This window comes from Phasianus colchicus, chromosome 28, assembly GCF_987193195.1.
Source record: "Phasianus colchicus chromosome 28, bPhaCol1.hap1.1, whole genome shotgun sequence".
Lineage (NCBI taxonomy): Eukaryota > Metazoa > Chordata > Aves > Galliformes > Phasianidae > Phasianus > Phasianus colchicus.
In genome coordinates this window covers 5318481-5340842 of record NC_143463.1, presented here as the reverse complement: position 1 = coordinate 5340842, position 22362 = coordinate 5318481, and the positions used below count along the sequence as shown (strand labels likewise).

General features: G+C 39.8%; 1 protein-coding gene across 3 annotated transcripts in view; it reads left to right on the top strand.

The window, feature by feature from the left end:
• The window catches only part of KDM4B (lysine demethylase 4B), a 79830-nt gene extending 57825 nt beyond the window's left edge, over window positions 1-22005 (top strand). For 2 of the 3 annotated variants that reach the window (XM_090126189.1, XM_090126187.1), the window contains 12 exons: window positions 655-1154; window positions 2289-2406; window positions 5311-5489; window positions 6469-6691; window positions 9246-9322; window positions 9487-9542; window positions 10033-10141; window positions 15227-15412; window positions 15510-15674; window positions 16332-16451; window positions 19544-19636; window positions 21361-22005. In XM_090126189.1, coding sequence (XP_089982315.1) covers window positions 655-1154; window positions 2289-2406; window positions 5311-5489; window positions 6469-6691; window positions 9246-9322; window positions 9487-9542; window positions 10033-10141; window positions 15227-15412; window positions 15510-15674; window positions 16332-16451; window positions 19544-19636; window positions 21361-21546 — 2012 coding nt within the window. In that variant the 3' untranslated portion in view covers window positions 21547-22005. Of the gene's footprint in view, window positions 1-654; window positions 1155-2288; window positions 2407-5310; window positions 5490-6468; window positions 6692-9245; window positions 9323-9486; window positions 9543-9792; window positions 9940-10032; window positions 10142-15226; window positions 15413-15509; window positions 15675-16331; window positions 16452-19543; window positions 19637-21360 lie in introns of all 3 variants that reach the window. The other variant, XM_090126188.1, reaches the window with a different exon arrangement.
• The last annotated feature ends 357 nt before the right edge of the window (window positions 22006-22362 follow it).

The window sequence follows — 22362 nt, the reverse complement described above, 5'->3', positions numbered from 1 at the left end:
GATCAGAATTTAACTGTAAAGTAAAACTGTTGAGACTTTTATATGTTGAAAAAAGGGATTTATTTTCACAGCCACGTGGGTTCTCATCCTTGGAGACCTTCAGAAGTCTTCTGGTCATGGGCCTGGGTATCCTGCTCTGGGCGGTCCTTGAACGTCTAGTCTTATACATCTATTACTGCACAAACATGTATATTATAAGCCATACATTAAAGTAGAAATGGAAAAAAAAAGATGAAAAAAGAAAAATAAGTACTATTTTAAATGTAGGTTTTATTTTATTTATGGTACCAAAAGTAATTTCTTCCTATACCCCAATGAAAGGTTTCGCATACCTCATTTTGGGATCACCGATACTTAAATACTGAAATAAAAAGGGCTAATATAATATACTCTGTTTTCTAGCACTCTGTCCAGTTTCTAGGGGCCTAGATGCTTTCCCTTCAGGCAAGTCAAAATGACACGAGTCTTTTATTTCTAAAGTAGGCTTCTCCAAATCAGTGATGTGGTAAGACTCAATGGACCTTCAATCTGCCTGCTTGAAGGAAAGAATGATGTTGTAGTGTAGTGTATTAGCCCACCTTGAAAGGGGAAAAAAAATTAAATGCCCAGACATCTTGACATATGGAGCTAAATGTTGCCTATTTTTTAAAACAGGTGACAGCAAAGTAAAGGCTCGTCCTCCAAAAGTAAAAGGTGAGAGGAAGAAGAAGCATCTTTTCCATCAGCACCAGCACCACCTGCAAACATCTCAGCCTCTGCAGCAGCAGCAGCAGCAACAGCTGCCACTGCCACCAGCAGTGCAGCAGCAGGCAGAGGAGGAGGCAGCAGCGGCGCGGCCGCCAGTACCCACTGCAGCACCTGCAGCATCCGCAGCAGACAAGAACTTGCTGACCACCCCCCTCAACATTGTCCAGCCCTCAGAGGCACCAGTTGAGGAAGATGACTTTAAGCCTCGTCCCATCATTCCCATGCTTTATGTGGTTCCACGGACCAAAAAAGTGGTGTTTGACAAAGAGCACATGTCCTGCCAGCAAGCGTTTGAGCAGTTTGCGACTCAGAAGAGTCCTGGTTGGCGGGAGCAGACAGCCTCTTTGGAAATCCCTGTGAAAGAGGAGGAGAGTGCAGAAACAGAAAATACAGAGATTGCTACAGAGGTAAGTGATTTACAGGTATATGTGACCAAGGAAGTGACTGAATTTGCTGGTTTTAAGCAATGAGTTGGGAACCAGACTTGGAGTGACAAGAATCTTGAATTGCGCCTGAGCAGAATGGTGTTGTGAAATACACAATTCATGACCTATAATCTATTACAGGCATCTCTTTCCCCTGACAATTTTTTAGCTGGAAAATTTTTTTGAAAAAAGAGGAGGAAGGAAAATATTTGGGAATTAGCATCAGGTCAGATGAATATAGCAAAGCTCTCCTTTCCTGCATGGTGGTGCTGAGAGAGCCAAGGGAATGGCAAAGCACTATTAGAAATTAGGGGAGGAGGGGAAGAATGGGAAGAAATATGCCTTTCTGATGTGACAGCACACAATGAGAATTCCTTACGTATAAGTGTTTCTAAGACATAATGGATGCAGACTAGAGAGGAAAAGCATTGTTTAAGGTGCTGTAGCTATGATGGGCTGCCATACCTTCATCTCCATTCTCCCCAGTGTGGCATAAAATGTACTTGGATTTCATTTTTAATCCTTTAGCACTGCTGCTTGTCTTCATGTCTGTGAAAAAGGAAACAACCAAAAAACACGTGGCACTATTTCTGGTACAAATTAGCTTACATGCAATGTGTTTGGTGCCTTTCACCAAAGAGGACTGTGAGCTGCTGTGATCAGTATACATGCAGTATTTACAATGTTTGATGGTGCATAGGACAGTGAGTACAGTACAATATAAATACATTTGTCATAAAATGCACTGTACTGTTTTAATAAAATGTTTCTGGTCTTATATGCCCTGTGCATAATTTTCATAATAGATTTTCTAGCTGCTTTTGGGAATGACCAGACTGCTCATGAGCCAATGGAACTGGCAAATTTGAAGCTATTCTGAGCTGATTTTAAGAAAATGAAGTTTACCTTTTCCTGACATCTTAAAAAATAACATTGGCTTTACCTACTACGGTAATTGGCTTGGAAAGCTCTGTTGATTCCAGCAAAAAGGCGATGAAGAGTTGACTGTAAATTCAACAACTCTTTATGACAGTAATTCTGCCTGTTGTCCTAAACTCACCTTTGCTTGCCAAGATATTTTGGGGTTCCCATCTAAGTTGTTCTGGTTTGTTACAGACTGCTGCTTTTTCAAAAATGAAGATGGAGATAAAGAAAAGTCGTCGTCACCCATTAGGCAAACCACCAACCCGCTCCCCATTGTCAGTGGTTAAACAGGAGACCTCGAGCGATGAGGGTGAGTGCAAAGGCATGAAGAGTACTTGTATGTCTTGTCTAATATGAAAAATTGCTGCAGCCAGTAAACAAAGCTGGATGGCCTGAAAGTTTTTGCGTTATACTGAACTGGTAGAAAATACAGCATGTTCCCATTTTGATAATCCAGCTAGAGACAAAATACATCTTTGGGAGGTGTCCCTTCTCACCTCCCACCCTTTATTCTGTCAAGAAATGTATTTTCCTGGATACAGTATGAAGTATCATTTTGGAAAAAAGGAAATAAGTGTTCACAGAAAATAACAACATAAAAGCTGCCTCTTTGATACTGCATTACAGTGAGTTCTCTGCATCTCAGATGGAGACGGAGATTGAGATTAGATCTGCTGTGTATAGGGAAGGTTAATTCTTACTTTTTGGTGGGCTTTTTGAGTCATACGAATGTTGGGATCCAACTTTTTGTACTCTTGCTTCTGTTGTAGCATGTAATTTGTCACTTCTGGATCCTGGCTACATTATAAAGTACTCAGAATATAGAAAACTCCATGGTAAACTTTTTCACACTGGACAGGTACGTGAAGGTATAGCTGCCAGACCCAGCTTTCATGGAAATTAAAATTTTATATTCAAAAGAAAATAACAATATATTTCACAGAATCACGGAATATATTTCCTGTTCACTTCCTATTTTGGAGAGCATACCTGTTGATTTTAGAGGAGCTTTCTGTTTGGCAGTGGCAGGGGTTGCACACGTATCCATCCATGCCCTTTCTAGGGATGATGCATCTGATAGGCTGTATATGTGTAATGTCAAGTGAAATGAAAAAACATTTGAGACTAGTTATCTTGTTTTGGTGGTGAAGACCTTGCAACAAACTTTTGTGCTGAAGGATCCTCATTAGATAGATTCTTTTCACTGTTTTCACTTGTTGGATGGTGTATGGGGACTTTCCTGGCTGGCTCAGGAGCAACTTTCTTTGAAAGCTGGCATTTCTTGGAGACTGATTTACAGCACCACTGGGCAAAATATGATCAAACAGATTCTTCTCTTCCCTGACAGGGAGTAGCAGCAACTCTCTGCGCTCCTTGCTTTTTCTGGGCTAATGTATAAGGGTGATCTGGAGGCTGCAGTGAGGGAAAGTAAGCATATGAATCAAAGGAACACAGTATTCTGCTCTAAGATTCATTTGAGATAAATTGTTAGCTTTTTCTCTCTGTGTGTAACTTGCTTTTGAGATATAGGAGGCATCCTGAATTCTGAGTCTCACCTAGACTCAATCTTGGGATGAATAAAGGCAATGATCACATACAACAGTAATGACCGTTCTTTTTCCTCTTGCTCTGTCAGTATGGATTATGATGTTGGTTTCCAGTCAACTTTCATTGATTTAACTGGTACCATAAATCCTTTCTTGTCTCCTTATGTGCTTTGATTAAGATTTGGAGAAGCATATGCTTTGGTTTTGGCTCATGTCTCAAAAATTCCTTGAAGGTGCTTGATTTTTTTTAAGAGGTGAGTGTTGAGCTGTGCTTTGAAAGTAAGACATTGAGAGTATCAATCTGCATACCCAGGGCCACTGATCTTTTTAGTTCCAGCTGCACCCTACAGAAGATGTAGACTCCTAAGTGTGTTACCACTGTATAGCACATCCTTGTTTATCTGTGAGGTCCAGCACAGAAATAGAATGTTTCAAGAAAGCGAGGATGTTTTAGAAAGTGATCTTCATTTAAGTGTGACAAAAGATAATACTGTTCATAATCTCAGAACAGGATTAATTGAGCACAATCCCACATTGTCTGACAAATAACTTTCAGGTTTGTTAGAGGGAGCATTCAAAATCTTGGCTGTGAACATGGCTGTGTTTTCCTGAAAGTTCCTCTTTTCGAGTTGGGTAAAAGTTTGAAAATGTTATAAGGGATGTAGGAGTGGAGAGGAGAGCGTTAACTGCTTCTTTCCAGTAAATAATGGTGAAGCAGCGGAGAATGTGGTTTCAGGCACTGAGCTCTGAGGATAAAGTTCCACTGAGATGTTTTTGAGTCCTTCTGATCAAAGGCGTTCTTTGGGTGCTTTGCAGATTGATGATGTTTTGAGCAGTTTACATTTAGTCTTGCACTGAACATTTCTTAAATGCTTGTCATGACTCAGAACTCCTTAGTAATGAGTGGTAAGAAACTTGGATCCTCAAACTGGCACGAATGGATTTTGTGGTAGTTTAATTGTAAAATACCAAGGATTTTGTAAAAACAAAGAATTAGCAAACTAATTAGCACGAGCAGTGCCTATCGGAGCTCTGGCAGAAGAAAAGGTGGTGATGAATGTAAATGGAAGGCTCAGTGACATGCACTTGTTGGAATTAGCTGTCAAGTAGTTGCAGAGAAGTAAAATGAATATTTGAACTGTGTGCATCTTGTGGCCAGCATTTGTTTGTAGAAACAGGTATGGGATGCACTTTGTGAAGGTTAAAACGGACTTGCTGCTGACAGCTGGGAATTGGGAGTTAGCCTAACCAAGCCAGAATGCGCTGCATGCACAGCTGTCTGAACACAGCTCCTAGGTGTAGAAAATAAAGGGAGATTTCCTTGCACTTGCATCATGTATTTTGAATTTGGCTTCATTAAAGGATGCTGTTGGTTTCCAGGGCTAGAGCAGTGGAGAGAGTACTGGAGGCAATAAATATTGATTGTTTCTTCTTCCTCATGGATGATTTTATCAGGTCATCAGTCTCTCTGCTCTATCTGTCCAACCCATAAAGTGAAAATTATATCCATTTAAGGAAGAATTTAAGATATATGTGAAGAAGCATGAATGAGTTAAATGCTCCCTTTCAACTTCTTATGTTGTTGAAATATTAATTCTTTAACTCTACTGTGCTGTGTTTTGCCTCTACTAAAGTCTGACCATTATTTTGGAACTTCTTCTTTCTAGAAACATTTCCATTTTCTGGGGAGGAAGATATGAGTGACCCAGAGGCTTTGAAATCTTTACTTTCCCTCCAGTGGAAGAATAAGGCACCTAATTTCCCAGCTGAAAGAAAATTCAATGCAGCTGCTGCCCTGAGTGAGCCATACTGTGCTGTCTGTACCCTCTTTTACCCATACAACCAGGTAATTCCTGAAACTGCTCCGATAGATGTGTTGGTGCTGAGTGCTGAATGGTGACTGTGCAAGTTAGAATGCAGATCTTCATAAGAAATGGCAAGTCTCATACAAGTGTGTGCCTCAAAGAAGTGTTTGGACTTGGCTGAGGCAGTGGGTCAGGCCTTCCCCATTTATCTCTTCTGGATTCTCTGGCTTTCTCAGCTTTCATTATTTAAATGGCACATACAGAGCTTTGCACTGCAAACACTATTTCATGCAGAGAAGCAGTGTCATATTGGGCCTGTGAGTGCTCTTCTTTAGATGCGTGCCTGGATTATGGAATATATGCAAACAAGCAGCAAAATAAAGATTCGTTCACTAAGCATATGGATCATTTTTTGGAAACTGTGTGTGTTTGTGTGTGTGTGCTGGAGGCCTTTTCTGAGAAAACCCTCCTCAGCCTGCAATTGAATATTGAGAATAAAGCATCTATTCAGAATTGCCAAATGTTGTTGTGTAAAGGTTATAAGGAAAGCAGATATAACTAGAATGTTTTAATCTGTTGTTTTTAACTCTGGTTTGCTATCAGAAAGCTTGAAATGTTCTTCTAGAGAAAATCTTGCAGAAAGGAAAGGGAAGAAGAATGCCAAAAGGATGGAGGGTATCGTGGGGAGTGGCGGGAGGTCTTGTTTTACTAATTTTCATTTTCTCCTTGGTGCGTCCAGCTGCAGTTTAGGACCTTAGATTTTTACTGAAGGAGAAGGACTGCTTCTTTGTGTTTGAGTTTTTAAATAAATTGCAAATCCCAGTAGACGTCTAAGAAAGAGAGAGGAGCAAAAGGTGGGGGGTGGAAGTGTGCATGAGAAGATACAGCTTCAGGTTCCTTATCTGTGCTGTGTGGTGTCAGGTGCTGGATGATGGGAGATGACCTTTTTGTAAGGGTATTGCTTTGACTTTAAGGTTAAAACTGTGACTAGAGAAAAATGATGTGATTTTCCTCTTCAAGTCCTTACAGGTGGATAAAGAAGCTGTCCCAGTCTCTGTAGGAGAGACCACCTCTTTTGTCCACCTTTCTAAGTGCGGACAGAAGACAAAGCCTCTGATCCCAGAGATGTGCTTTACCTCAAGTGGAGAAAACACAGAGCCCCTTCCTTCAAATTCATATATTGGAGAAGATGGAACCAGTTCCTTGATATCCTGTGCCAAATGCTGCCTGCAGGTTCATGCTAGTGAGTGTTTCCTTTGTCACCAAAGTGTTTTGGATACTTTCAAATTTCTTTTTGTGTTGTCTGTATTTGTAATCCTTGTAGACATGCTTGCTGTTCCTGTCACTTCTACTTCTTCATTTTCTTGTACTAGTGTTAGTGTATATTTGAGTCCTTCTTGGCAATAAATATTCATAAAATGTAAACAAATAGCTGATTCATTTATGCTTCACATAAAAAAGCCTTCATTTTGTTATCTTTTATTTTTTTACAATAAAGCCAAAATCACACAGCTTATTGTACTATTTTTGTTTGTTCAAATAGCAGCCTAAGGTAAGGAAAGGTTGGTTTGATTCTGTTGATTTGGCTCTGTTGATTTGTACAGAGGAGTTTCTGAGATATATTTTTATTAGTGTCTTAGTTACTATTTGTAGAAATGGCACTTGATTACGAAAAGGAACATATGTCTGTTTGTTTCCCTGGGTTCTGTCTAAAAGAAGAACTGATTAATCCTCGTTGAGTGTACCTTTGCTGTAGATTGTATGACATCCAGTTAACATTTGCACTTGTACTAGATGTGACAAATTACTGTTCAGCTGTTTGATCTTGACAGATGGGAAATCCTATTTGACTTGCATAGTTGGAATTACTTTTGTTGTTCCAGTTTAATAGTCCACAGGTCACCATGCAGCTCAGCATGGCTGTCTTTTCTGGAGAACTAAAGCACAGCTTCTGTTTCCACGCTGCAGCTGTGATTCTGGTCACTCACTTGTGGTTAATAAGAGCAAATGATAAAGGGAGAGTGAGACTTTTCTTTATTTTCCCCCACTGTGATCTCTGGTGATCAGACTGAGATGCTGGATCTTGTGCATCTGTACGTCTTCAATAGGCTAGTCTATCAAAATGGTTTCAGTGGCCAAACTCTGATTTAGTTAGAGAGTTATGTGGTCAAAATGATGTTAATCTGCAGTCTCAGACACCGTGTAGAGAAACTGAGCTTTCTGTTTTATCTGTGCCTTGCCTTTGGGAATAGGGTTTAACTTCTGTGCTCTAGTCTGATGTTTCAAGTGTCTACTTTGTTTCCTTGTCACTATTTGTACCACCAAACTGTGATATGCCTTTGACTTTGATGCAGAGAATCCATTTGCTTTTATTACAGGATTGCAGTGTTCAGTTGCAGTTAGGTTTATCTGACAGCATGCTGTAGAACTAGCTGGCAGTCTGCTTGCTATTGAGACGTGCCCTTACCCAACTGTGATTGGTTATGACAGTAGCAAGGACACAGAGAAGAAAGCTTTTGCAGAGGTTTCTAGGCTTTTAAGGTGTTGGCAAATCCATGAAAAGGACATATGTTCTTGTACTTTTGCCATCATTGTTAAGGGAGAATCTGGGATTCAGTAAGCCCTGACTATTTCTACCCTCAGATCCTGTAGCCCAGCTCCCTGTGGACTTGAAGCAAGAAATCAGTGCTATTCTACACCCTGTTGAGCTCCAACAATATTTCAGTTAAGGGTGTCAGTTTCTCTTGCAGCTCAGTTTCCAGGTTTGTTTTTTAAGATTCATCACCCCTGCCTGTTTTCCAGGATTGAGTTGAATGTGCTTTCTTGGTTTGCCATGTGATAAAGAGAGACTTAACGTATGGGAGACAGCTGTGGATCTATATTATTGACTTTTTGACAAACTGTCTGGTTAAGTGGATAATTTTTATAAATCCAGTTATTGTGGCAATCTCAGTGCTTTCTGAATAACTTCTTTTAGGTTTTATTCAGTAATTTGAGACTGTCCGGCTGATGTTTTATGTTCATTTCTGTTAGGAGGGGGTAAAGGCCATGGGTTGAGGTTTGTGTTAACTAGGATGCTGGCCAGCAATTTATAAATATGTTTGGTTTTCTGCTACAAAATAGCCTTTCTTTGCAAGCATGGTAGAATCACATACATATACTTTTACAAAAAAAAAAGTATCTGTGTCTTTTGCCATTATTCAGTAGCAAGCCTCAGCACCTGTTACAGAGTTTTAAGGGCTTTAGTGTCTTTCTTCAGTTTATTTATTATAGTCATTATGGCACTTTCCTGTTTTGGTGCTGCTGAGAAGTGCACCGGTGCTTACATAGTACAGTAATAGATGCCCTGTAAAATCAGTCGCTTCTAGTATTTTGTGTAACCAGAAATTAGAAGTAGTTTAAATGCTGTTAAATATGAAATGCATGTGTTTAATTTTGTAGTGGTATTACCATTTCTTCTTGCTTAGAAAACCTTTAGCAGAAATGATGTTGCTGAATTCAGCAGTCTTAACTATTCTGATGTGCAAGTGAAGTCCAGCAGTAGTAGCTTTACTTGAATTCCAGTCCTTGCTTAAAGGATCAAAATACTCAGGGTTTTCTCCATGTATTTTTTTAGTTTAGTGTTTTGTTCTCAGACCTCTTGGTCCAAATTCTGTCCACTCCCTGAGAATGACTTTCCTTGTAGTTATTCAAATGCTGCACCCAATTTCAAAGATGTTTGTGAACTGAACAGGCAACAAATTAGTACTACAAAAATAGTAACAGAACTCTGATGTGTGTAACTCCATTTCTTTCAGGCTGTTATGGAATACGTCCAGATTTGGTGAATGAAAGCTGGTCTTGCTCACGATGCTCAGCCAATGCATGGGCAGCGGTAAGCATCTACTCTTCTGGAGATAGAGTTGATGAGATACTTCCACAGCGATGGGTGGTAGGAGGGTACTTTTTGCCTTTGCATCCCAGGCATAGCTGTTTTTTGTTTCTGAAAGGTCTGGCAGACCTTTTCAGTCCTGCTCTGAAGTAGTTTTGTTGCTACAGGAATGTTGCCTGTGTAATCTCAGGGGAGGAGCTCTTCAGATGACCACTGATGGGCGGTAAGTATTGTTTTTAAATGGTTTTGTTCTTCCCTATTGCATCTCATAGTTGGTATTGTGAGTTTGGGTTTGATGCTCATTGTATCAGCAATTTTTGGCATCGTGGAGGTATCTGCTACTCGCTAAATTGGCAGCGTGAACTTTGGTAACTGCTGTCTTACAGGAGGGACCAGATTTTTCAGTAGCGGGGTTGTATGGCCCTGACCACTCTTAAATTTGGTTCCTTCTCACTGAAAAGTTTCTTTTTCAGAAAACATTTAGTATCATTCAAGATCAAATGCCTAAGAAGATTCAGCCCTATTGTTCCAGAGACCTTTATCTTGGCAACAGTGATTAACAAATTAGTTAGTAATGTTGCCATGGCTGCCAACCACCACCATAAACATTCCTTGGTACTGTCGGTGAAGGAGTCAGAGAAATGTTAACTGCTCCCTGGAGTGTTTATTTCAAACAGTGGTGTACTTTGTTTCCTCTTTACCTCTTTTTCCAGGTGGGTCCATATAATTTGTGCTATTGCTGTCCCTGAGGCCCATTTTCTCAATGTAATAGAGCGTCATCCTGTGGATATCACTGCTATTCCAGAGCAAAGATGGAAACTGGTAGGTGTCTTCTGATGTCGGTGTTCTCACTCTTTTCCCCACAGATCATAGAATCATATAGTGGTTTGGATTGGAAGAGACCTTTAGGATCATCTAGTTCCAACGTCCCTGCTATGGGCAAGGACACTTCCCTCTAGAACAGGTTGCTCTAAGTGCCACCCAGCATGGTTTTGAATCCTTTCCGGAAGGGGCATCCACAAACTCACTGAGAAGCCCGTTCCAGTGTCTCACCGCCCTCACAGTAAAGAATTTCTTCCTGATATCTAGTCTAAATCTACCCTCTTCCTGTTTAAAGCTATTTCCCTTGTCACTACATGCCCTTATAAAAATGCACTAGGGAGCTGTATTATTTGAATGTGTTCTTGAGATGCTAAGTGTTTGATATATAAGCAACCAATGTGCCTTTAGTCTCTAGGAGTGTGCTCTTTACCCTAGATGGAGCCTGGTATATTTACCCACCACACGGTGGGGTTTAAACAAAGTGCTGCATGGCTGGGAATGGGCTGGGAGATGGTAACTGGAAAGAAGCGGATGTATGCTGACTAGTTCACCTTTAACTTGTTTTAACTTTCCTTAAAGTATTTCTCTTTGTTCATATTGTAGAAATCAATAAACATTTATTTGTGACCATGACTGTGAGACACCGCAAAGATCTTAATAAAAGTCCAGCTACAGTTTCTTATCTAGCTGCACATAGTTCCATATGAGGGATTAGTAATGGATGATTCATTAGCTCAGAGCAATTAATCTTCATGTTTGTTAATGCTCTATCTCTATATTGTGTTATTGCAAAATAAATCGTGCTTTTGCTGCTTATTTTGTACAGAATTCAGTTGGATAATAGTTGAGCATGGTATGGGGGAAGGTGATGTTAGCAGTGATACATTGGTTAGCACTGATGTATTTGTTCACTGTGCAGCTATTTAGTGCAGGCAGCCCAGACAGGCCTGGGTGAGAGATTAGGAGGAATCTGTCTGCTTCCAGAGTTATTTCTGTTGTGCAAATGGGTTCTGTACACAAATGTGAATGTAAAAAGCATTCATTATTAAAGTAGAGTGATGGAGCAGCGTGGTGTGAGAGTGATAAATCTTACAGCACTGGGTCTTTATGGATCATCTGACATTTCCAGCATGCGTCCTCTTCATTACCTGCACTTGCAATGATGAACCAAAAATCCTTTTGCACAAGACTTACTTGTACTGCTTAATGGAGCCTCACAAGAAAACATTGTCTTAATTCTTTAACTCTCCTGTGGCTACCTTACAACCCTATAGAGCCTGGCTCCTATTAGTGAATGTAAAACTTTGTTGCTTCATTCTGCTCTGATGGCTATTCCACCCAAAGCCTCACTGACCTCCTACATGTCTTTATGTCTGAATTAAAACTTTATAGTTTTGTTAATTTCTTCGGTGTTGTATTCCATTTGCGCTGTAGCTGTTACGATGAAAGAAGGAAACTTTTAATCTAATTACTGATTACAAAAATAATTCTGCTCTGTTGGTCATACTTATGAATGCTATTATGGAATGGACACATGCTCCATCGATGTCTGTTGAAAAATAGGTTGTTGGTGTTGCCACCACATTTAATGTGACTTTCATAGTTGGATTGGAAGGGACCTCAAAGATCATCAAGTTCCTTTGAGTGTCATTTGCTTTGGAAAAGAAAGCAAATTGTCTTGAGCTAAAACTTGAAATCAGTTTAGTGTTATGAACTAAGTAAAGATTAATAGTAATTGAGATGTAAAGGTGGTGGGGCTTCTGCCAGCAGCTCATATAGGAAGCCATGCTGAAGCTCACTGAAAGGCAGTGGTGTTAGATCTGCTCTTGTCATTAAAGATGACGTAGTGCTAGATAAAATTAGAATTGACTTTTCTTGCTGAAAAAGATGGAAGAATATAGAAGAAATAATTTGAAGATTAGTTGAAGTGAGTAGATAAGGCTTCTATCTGTGATTATTATTTGTTGTTGTTTTAAATGCATTAAGTTACTGTGAGAGGACTGATGTGTCAAGGAGTTGCAGTGACCTGTTTGAGGAGTATCTCCTGTTGTACAGACTTACACCAGGCCTCCCTTTTGCAGCACAGACTTACCAGTTCATTGGTGGGTGTTGCATCATTTGAAGCATACAGTTTGCTTGCTTCCTGATAAATGGTGTATTACAAGCCTGTGTGCATAAATTATTTCTGATGTGGAAATTTGGAATAATTAGCTGTCATTTCTCAGTGGAGTAAATGAATTGCAGTGTTCATCAAGCAGGAAACAGCCCATTCCTTACCTCCAGCTATGACCCAACTCTCTGATGTGCATTCATTCTGAGGATTTTTGTTCAGGGCTTTAAACCTTCTCACATCTACCCTCCCTCAGAAAACATCTTTAATCTTGCACGTGCTGCTTCCCTGCAGTACTTAGCACTTGTGCTTTTATACGTCCCATCTCCCACGCTTCCAGATGTTCAGTGTTCTTACTCCCTCCACATCTCCTGCATTTCAGTCTCACTGTGGCTCTCATTTTCCTTTATCCTTTGATCATATTTGCTCTCGATATTCCACTTGTGTATCTCTCTTCTCTGTCATGAGAAATTTGTTTGCCACTCGGGTGTCATTAAAAGTGTGCTAATCCTCTTGTCTTGGAAGAGTCCTGTTTGCATCAATAAGGGGAGGTTCCTGATGCTTGAGGGTTAATACTCCCTGAAGAAGCAGTATTGAGCACACTGTATATCAGCAGTTGTCCCTGCTGGTGAGAGAATTAGGTATTGACAGTTTAATAATGAGATCTCATTGCTATTGACTTGCTTTCAGTGCTGTGTTCCTACTGTGCACTTTGCTGTAGTGCTTATCTGGCTTTTGAACATGGTTTACAGAATGATAAAGGCATAGCTTATTAAATAAAATTAAAAAAAACCAACCCACATTCTGGCAACAGTAAGGCCCTGACTTCGAATTTCCTGGCTTTTGTTAATGTTAGTGAAGAAGCCCAAATTAATCTTCGTTGTAAACATACTGACTTAATTTAACTCACAGGAAGTGAATTTGACTTACTTCAGATCCTTGTGGGATGGGTCATGGCTGGGCAGCGGCTGGCTGGCAAGAAATAAGGGAGAAGGCATCTCCCCTTCTTTTGTATGTTTTGCTTTGAAGGAAGAAAGAAGTACTCTTTGGAGAAGGAATGGTTTTTATTTGCCTTGGCAAAGCTTTGTAGTTCTTACCTGGGTGCCATGTACTATGAGAACACAAATATAACTCTGAAATTTGGCAATTCTTCGTTTGCATTTATTACATAGTTTATAGTGCTTTATGACTCTTCATATTTTTGAGGATATGCTCTTCAGTTGGCTCAGATCTGGAAGCGGAGTGAATGTGTACTTTTGGGAGCTGTATAGACTGACTGTGTGAGCTCAGGCAGCTTATATTGCATTGCTGATCCTATGGGATGCTGACATTCATATGGATCTTACACTCAGGTCATGAGTTCTGTGATGATGTGTGCTTTGAACAGTGGATTAACAGGACTGGAGTAAATGAGAGACCGTGAAGATGTAATGAGGGAAAGAAAGACCATGTTTAACATCAGACATCGCAGAGAGAGAAAGGCTGTGATGCATTGCATCATATGTGATTATGGGACATTTATATTCCAGTGGATGGATGGTTTAGGTTGGAGACAGTCAATCAGACAGTGGGGCAGTGGCTTTGGAGATGGTCATCTAGAAATGGGCACTAAAAATTATTGCGTTCCTCTTTTCCTCCTTGTATATGGGAATAGTTTCTCTAATAAATAAATTACTGGGATGTATAGTCAGATTCACAGGTATATGATGTCTCTCAGGATTTTATTTATTAGAAGTAGCACCATTCATTTTAACAAGTAAAATGCATGTTCATCTCAGGCATGATAATTTCCTTGATTTGCCTCATCTGAGAAGCCTAAGCCAAGGTAAAGAAGCTGTCACTGATCAGTGACAGATTCTACAGGGTTAAGATCTTAAAAGCTTGGCAGTGGCATTTCCAAATAGTTGCATGGAAATATTACCAAGTGTCCAACATAAAATCCCTTGGATTCAGACTACCAAAATCTCATCCATATTTCTGAGAGAAACAATTTGGTGCTCCTAGGGAATGAATGAGGAGGTTCATCTTGTTTCCTATTGACACCTAATCCTGGCTTTCAGCCTCCAAAAAACTTTTAAAGCAGTCATGTCTTAAATTGTTTACCTGTTCCCCTTAGGTTCTGTCTCATTAGATGAGCTTAATGAATAGGTCTACTTTGCAGAAGATATTTTAAAAATACTGAAAGATTTCATACTACTTCCCCCTGCAATTCTGATGTTTGGTACTGTGTTTTTATTTTTTCTCTGTTGTCTGCCATATCTAATCTGACACAAATTCCAATAAAACATTTTCAGTTGATGTGTTTTTGTGTAAAAATAAAAATAAATAAATAAATAAACACCCAGATAATATTTTGTTCCATTATCAGAAATGATATTCTGTTAGATCCAATGGATGTAACATTCCATTGAATAGAATAGAACAAAGTATTACACAGTCATCCCATGTTCCATTATTTCTGAAAATGAAAGCATTATTTTATTGCAGTGTAGCTCTGAAGTTTTAGCTGCTGCTTGAAATAACTGATATTGTGTATATTAAGGGAGATGAATATTACATTGCAGCCATTCTTAAATAATACTGATGTGTGTTTGTCTGCCATGTTCTCATTTTCAGTCCTCCCGTGAACGCAATCTCAAATTGGGTTTAAATCTCCTCACTATTAGTATGATGCTGGAGGACTGAATTAGCAGTAGATGTCATCATGTTTGTGGGAATGATGTCAGTTCCTGCTGTAGTTCCTTGGCTTATAAGTGATTCTAGGCAAGTGCTTGGACGGGCAGTTCTGGTAGTATCAGACTTGATCCCCCAGAATGAAACATCCTAAGTTTTGGTTGTGGCTTCTTTTCTGCATACACTAGTGGTGTATATATTTGTCCTATATGCACAAATTCTGACCCAGTCCGTCATAGGGTGCCAGTCTGTTGCCTTAACAATACTGTTACTGCATGATGCTGATTTGTTTTTCTTCTCAGAAATGTGTGTACTGTCGAAAGCGGATGAAGAAGGTGTCTGGTGCCTGCATCCAGTGCTCCTACGAGCACTGCTCCACTTCCTTCCACGTGACCTGCGCGCATGCTGCTGGCGTGCCCATGGAGCCCGATGACTGGCCCTACGTCGTGTCCATCACTTGTTTCAAACACAAAGCAGCCAACCAGAATGTGAGTTTGCTGGTTGGTTTTGGTTTTGTTTCCCTGCACCTGTATTTTTAGCACAGCTTTTCCAATCGCATATTTCTTCCTCTCCTCTGCCACACAGATTCAGTTTCGAAGGGAGGTGACCCTTGGACAGACTGTGATCACAAAGAACCGGAATGGACTCTACTACAGATGTAAAGTGATTGGCATGACGACACAGACTTTCTATGAAGTAAACTTTGATGATGGGTCATACAGTGACAACGTTTACCCAGAAAGCATTATTGTAAGCAGCTGACTATGAAGGCTATTACAGTTATAAATGAGTGTAACCTCATACTGTTCTTCATCTCTGTCCTTCCTCTATGACTTTATCTCATTTCATTGTTTTGTTCCTTTACAAAGTGGGATTTTTCTGTATGTGTAGGACTTAAAAGAAAGCAGTGCTTGTTTTAAGTTGCATCCTGTTTGTTTTGTGTTTGAATAATCTCTAGTTTTTCAACTGACAACTGTGATTCATGGGGAAGCAGATCGTCTGTAAGCGCTTCTGGTTGAAAATAGGAAATACGCTTAATAGAAAGAATGTATAAAAAAGGCTGACTTGTCATCTCATGCTTTTTCTTCCTGATTGAGCCATTGATTCACCACGTGAAACATAGCAAGTCAACTCACATGTTTTTGTTGACATTGGTGATTTGATTCTTTGGGATCTGTAATGAGAAGTTTTCCAGAACTGAGTACTGTCACTAGGAGGTGCAAGTGTTTTATTTCTCTTTTTTCACAGTTTATTGGTTTGTTTGAGATTAGTTAGTCACAAATCTAGTAGCTTTCTCATGCTTAATTGTAGTGTTATGTGGCAACTTCCCTGAGTAGTGACCTCTTCTACTAGTTGTTGAGCTTTCTCTGTTCTGGCTGTCTGACCTCTTTGTCTCTATATCCTCAGAGCAGAGACTGCATCCAACTGGGACCCCCTCCAGAGGGTGAGATGGTTCAACTGCAGTGGACAGATGGAATTATCTATAAGGCCAAGTTTATTGCAGCCCAGATCAGTCAGATTTATCAGGTGTGTACCGAGGAGTAGCTACATGCTTCATGTCAGTATGTCTAATTGTTGCCCTAATTGCTCCCTGGGTACTTGGATGCTTACTCTGAAGAGAAGTATTTACTCATGAAGAGGGAATTTGCTTTCTGGAGTTAATACTACTGGTAGTCTAAAGAGATATGTAGTGTTACAGTAAGATCAGGATAAAGGTTTTCTGTGACAGAATATGGATGTATGAATAGAAGTATGTCTAGACTGTGCTTTTAAAACATAAGCTTTTCTTATAGTGAGAGAAACATGCAGCTTTTTGTTTAGAGTTGTGCAGGTCTTTCACTTGGAACTATGGATAAAAAGAGTAAGTAAAACAAAAGGATTTGTTAAAGTCAATACAAGATTGTTTGGCATGAAGTAGCTTTCCTCTTGAAAGTAAATGTCTTTGTTCTTTAGATGGGCAAAGAGGCAACAGGCTGGTCTCCAGAAGGTGTTCCTTTCCCGTGACCCATAGTAATTGTTTCCTGTCTGAGCTTTCACCATTATCAAGAAGCTTCTACACAGGAACATGCCCACAACAGAGAGCCTGTGAAGGAAAAGCAATTCACCTTCACTGTGGGCAAAAGAGTTTAACAGCTGGTGGCTCAGCTTTGTTAGTGATAAAACAACTCAGGTCAAAGTGACCTGCTCTCAGTATTCTCTGATGTCTGTCCAATGGGTTGTGCTAATGTAGCTCATGACCTACAGTTTCCCACGAGTCAGTATTTAAATAATTAGAACTTTCCTTGAATTCAACAGAAAGTAGGAGAAATGATGGATCAGGAGACTTTTTCTGGTCATGGGAAGGGACTTTGCAGAGGAGTAGCAGTGTGTAGGAATAATAACCTCATACATTCTCACCACCTCCATTTTTAGGATGAGAAGAATAGCAGGCAGTTTTTGGTCTTTGAGTCTGTTGCACAGACAAAATCTTTCTTTCTAGAAGGCTGTGATAGTGAATAAAAGAAGATTTAATCTGGTACACAGTGTTAGTATTTCAGCAGAAGGTTTTGTAAGATGCAGTATGTTCATATGACTAAATCTATTTTAAATGGTACCAAAAAGTTGAAAATAACAGTGATTTGTAAAGGAAGGTGCACATTCTTTTGAAAAATACGTTCTGGAATTTGCAAAGAATTGTTATTTTAAAGAGGTTGGTGCCCCTAGACAATAGTAAAAGGCAAAGGAAGTCCCAAATATTGCATTTGTTTGAAATTGGGTTCTGATTTCTATCCTTTCTGCACACGGAGTGTTTCATATCTGTGTGCCAGGAGCACAATAGCCCACCTTGTTAGTTAACAGTCTTTTTTGTGTGTGTAATGGAAGGCAGCTGCTTCAGAGAAGATGTGATCCAGGTGACCCAGGTTATGAATAAGTACAATACGTTGTTCCATGAAGATCTATTTTTATGCATGCTTTCCAGTTTAATCACACTATAGGAAATTGTCATTGATTTCTTGAAAGTAAAATAATTTGAAATAGGCTATTCCATTTCGAGTGCCAGATGACAGAAAAATATGCATGAGGAGCCTGTGTTTTTCAAATCATGCAGTTACCTATAAGTAAAGCTCCTCTCTATGGGGAAAACAGACTGAATAGCTTTCTACATTGGTTTCCTATGAGCATTTTTTTTCCAGCAGTTGCTGTGAATCTCTATTGTCTGTTTTGGAATAGGATTGTATTTAATAATACAGTGACAGTTCTGTCATGAAATTAGTGTGTTCAGATCAAGACAGCATGGATTAGCATTTGGATTTTAAACTTGTCCTGTCTTATTTTGCAGTGGCTTTCCAATTCACATCTCTAAGTTTGCATTTTGTATGCTAAGATTAGATCTGTGTATTTAAATGTGTGTGTGTGTGTGTGTGTGTGTGTTAGTTCAAACAACTTTTAATATACTCTAATGTGTATTCTTAAGAGGGTCTTGAGCCATATCAGTAGTTTGGAACTTTAATAAACAAAATGCAGCCATCGTGTGATAGCTGAAGATGTCATTGCTCTGTGCTGCCAGTCCTCCCTTGCTGCTGAAGTTGAGCACATGCAGTGGAAATGGCAGACGGGAGTCTGCTTGTAGCTGGGCTGTTAATTCTGTTCCCTAGTGATCTGTAAAACTTGAGAGTAAATGGGAGCGGTAGCATCTTAAATATAATAACAGTCTTTCAAAGATTGGTCTCTTACCTGCTTAGTTATTACTGTTGGTGTGCATTGCTCAGCTAAGACACCTCAGCAGGCATCACAGATCTTGGGTAACTGATGAGTTATAAGACCTGGACAGCACAGGAGGAGCTCAGAGTGCAGGTGCTCACTACTTGCTGAACATGCCCAGTCTGAACCTGATGTCCCAAATTAACTGTTGTGTGTCTTTCTGCATTATGCAGAAAAGTATAAACCCTAAGCAAAGGAAATGAGCATCTCTTAAAAACTTTTAATAATTTTAACAATTTTATATGCGTGTTTCCATGAATAAACGTTGCTGTAACAACTGATGCATAATTCATGACACAATCAATGCTTAGTGCATAAGATTTAACATGAGGACTTACCACCATTTCTTGTTCCTGACTGATTATTTCTGCTTAATGGAAATGTATTTTAGTAGCTGCAGTTGTTTCCTTATGACGTGTAAAAATGCTTTGTTTAAGATGAAAGAAATTCTTATTACCATATTGGTCTGAATACAGGGCTGCTTTTTATTATAAGTGAAAAGCTGTTTTTTTTTTTTTTTTCAGGATTGGAATTAAAAAAAAAAAAAATCAGTGGAAATTTCTAGTGCTCTGACTGGGAGGGGATAGCAAGGGCGCTGTAGCACAACCATTCTAATCTGCAGGAGCACTGAATGAAACTGCTTGGGCCAGATAAAACAGATGCCTGAGCAGCACTGAAACCTGGCTCTTGGGTTCAGACTTCTTAATAAAGCTCATTCTACAGCAAAGCTAGAGAGATGCAGAGCCAAGAACAGTGAATCATCCATGGAGCTTGCTTGCTGATGGTCCCATGAAGGGACCATGCTTGGGAGTGAACTGATCATGTATTGTGAATCTAGAAGCCAAACATTCTTACTTCATTTTCTTTCTACTGTGCAGGTTGAGTTTGAAGATGGCTCCCAACTAATGGTAAAGCGTGGTGATATTTATACCTTGGAGGAGGAGCTTCCAAAGAGAGTGAAGTCTCGCTTGGTGGGTATTGAAGTAAAAGAAACGGTGAAATGGCTGTGGCTTGAAGTACTCGTTCACATTTTCTTAACGTATTGTTTAGACATTAGATGAATGCATCCTTCATTTTCTGTGGCTGTGAAATTCCTGGTCACTCAGAAAATATGTAGAGTCGTTGAAATCCTTGGTGTGTAAATGCTTGAGAAGCATTTAAATGTTTTTTTCCTTTACATGTTCAGACCTGATTCTTGTATTCTCTGGTTAAAAGATTATGTTCCTACCATTTTATGTCATGAATTTAGTTATATGGACTGCCGTTGTGTCTCAGTACTGCCTTTCATCTTGAATTAGATGGGTTGGCCTACAGCTAAGTGGTTCCTGGAGAACTGACTTAGTGACATTGGACCAATGCCATTTCTTATCAAACAGGAGAGTTAAAACATGATCCTTACCTACAAAACTCTTATCTAAAAGATCACCCTGCCTTTAAATGCATGCAACTGAAATATTCAGCCTAGAGAATCAGGGATTTATTGCTGGATGTTTTCAAATCTCGTCCTTCAACTATTATTCAAACAAACACTGAGACCAGATTCTAAGCTTTCCTCTTCTTTCTAAATGTCTGTCGTGCTAGCTACTGCATGGCAGGGACAGATTTACAGAGTTAATCTGTGATACATTTGAGGCAAAATGATGGTCCAGCGATTGCTTAAGAACACACAAACTGCTATACGAAGTTGAGCCAGTGATTCTCTGAACCACTAGCAGAAGCATGAGAGGCTCATTGTCCAAAAATATCTAGTAACAGTCATTTATGTGGAAAAAACTCGCATTTTATCATGTTTTCCTCAAGTTTGGAGGAAAACTTTGCTTACTCTCGAAAGGGTTTTATCCAAGTAACGTTTGTAGAACGCTGTCTGAAGCATCTGTATGGCTTCTTCGTCTTCTTAGAGGCACTTCATCTCCGTAAGGCCTCATGGCATAAATTTTACAGTTAAGTAATAATTTACCTCGTTACCCTCAGAAGATTTTTGGTGACAATTGTTTTTCAGGATACAGGATTTGGGGAACAGCATATTCTCTTCAGTGGAGATTATTGGGCTTTATATCAGTCCCAGGGAGAGGAATGTAGGCTCTAAAGTGAACAAAATGTTTCAAGCCTGGCTGAAAGCTAAGATTCTTCTATTTGTTCTGCTCCCAAAGACTTTAGATAATACTCCTCAGAAGTGATGCTCGTGGTGCTTTTATAGAGAACAGAGGAACAAAGCAATAGGAGAAACGCATCTCTTTTGAGAGTGTAAGAGGAAGATGAACAGAAGCAATCATTCATACAGTCATCTTAGCCCCAAGTGCTTTCTTTGGGTCTTTCCTTTCTTTAACAGACATCAGGGAAGCCCCTGTTTCCTGTGTGCATTCTAGGAGTGAACAATGCGAAGAGACAGAGGAGGGTAAGAGCAAACAGCAAACTGTCAAGGCAGGAATCGAAGTAAAAGATATTCTGATACAGAAGGAAGGCAACTCAAGGACTTCTCCTTCCAGTTTGGCTTCAGAAGCCCAGAAGTTTTTCTTTCAGCTGCGTGCTTTGCGTGTTTCGGAATTCGGTTTTTCTTCAGAAATTCACTGTATCAAATTGTTTGCTGCCATGTTATGCCTGCTGCCTGGTTAAGCGGGTGCACTCAACAGTTTGTGCACGTCTACCTGTGTATTCCTCCTGTGCTTCTAATACTGTACTTTCATGTCTCCTGCAGTCCCTCAGCACTGGGGCCCCTCAGGAAGATGTATTTTTGGGAGATGAAATGAGAGCAGCCAAGCGTCCCCGGCTGGGGAATGCAAGGAATCCTGAAGAGTACGGACAAAACCCAGATTACTTGGCCTTTATGGAGAGCCTGTTGCAGACACAGTACCAACCTGGAACTCAGAGCAACATGTTTTAACCAGGATTAATTAAATATGAAGTTAACCCTTTTCAAGCCTGTAGAAAAATAACCAGGAAACTCCGGAATATAAGACCAGTGTTGTGCAATACCCTGCTGTGAACTCCTTTCATCATCTTCTGGTTTGGACTGCAAGAAAATCCTGTCTGGCTGCACGCTACCTCTACTTTGCCAGACCAATGGGACTGGGAGCCTGAGAAACCTTCAGACAGCATTTCACCTGGAGACTTTCCAGCATTTGTACTGATGGAGCTTTGTGATTAGCTCCTTTTTATAAGGCTTGGAAAGGGTTAAAATTTGACTAAGTGACTTTTTAAAATACGTCAAACTCTTTTGTCTTTAAAGGTGCTATTACATTGACTACTGAAGCAGCCTTTGGAATTGTGTTTCCTGTAAATAGAAGTCAACTTTGTGAAGTTTTCTATAAATAAGCACTATTAAAAAAAAAAAAAAAGCAAACGAAAATAGGAAAACAAAAGTTTCCACAAAACATTTTTCTAGATTATGGCTTTAAAACAGAAATAAAATCCTCCCCTCTCTCACCCCTCAATGAAATGTGACTAATATTACACCGGGGAGAGAGAAAGCAAGAACAGATGTCCTGGAAAGTTCTGGGTTCCTTTTTGTAAAGAAACACTATCTCATTTGTAATCTGGGGAAGATGGGGAAAGAAATGTTTCATAGCTGGGATGTTTCTTACTGTTAATTCTCTTAAAGAAGTGATAGATGTGTGCATTTCTGCCATGTCACCAGGAAGGGACGTAGTGAAGCAATGGCCAGGTTCTGGTCATTCTTGTCATCTTCCTTTCCCATCCT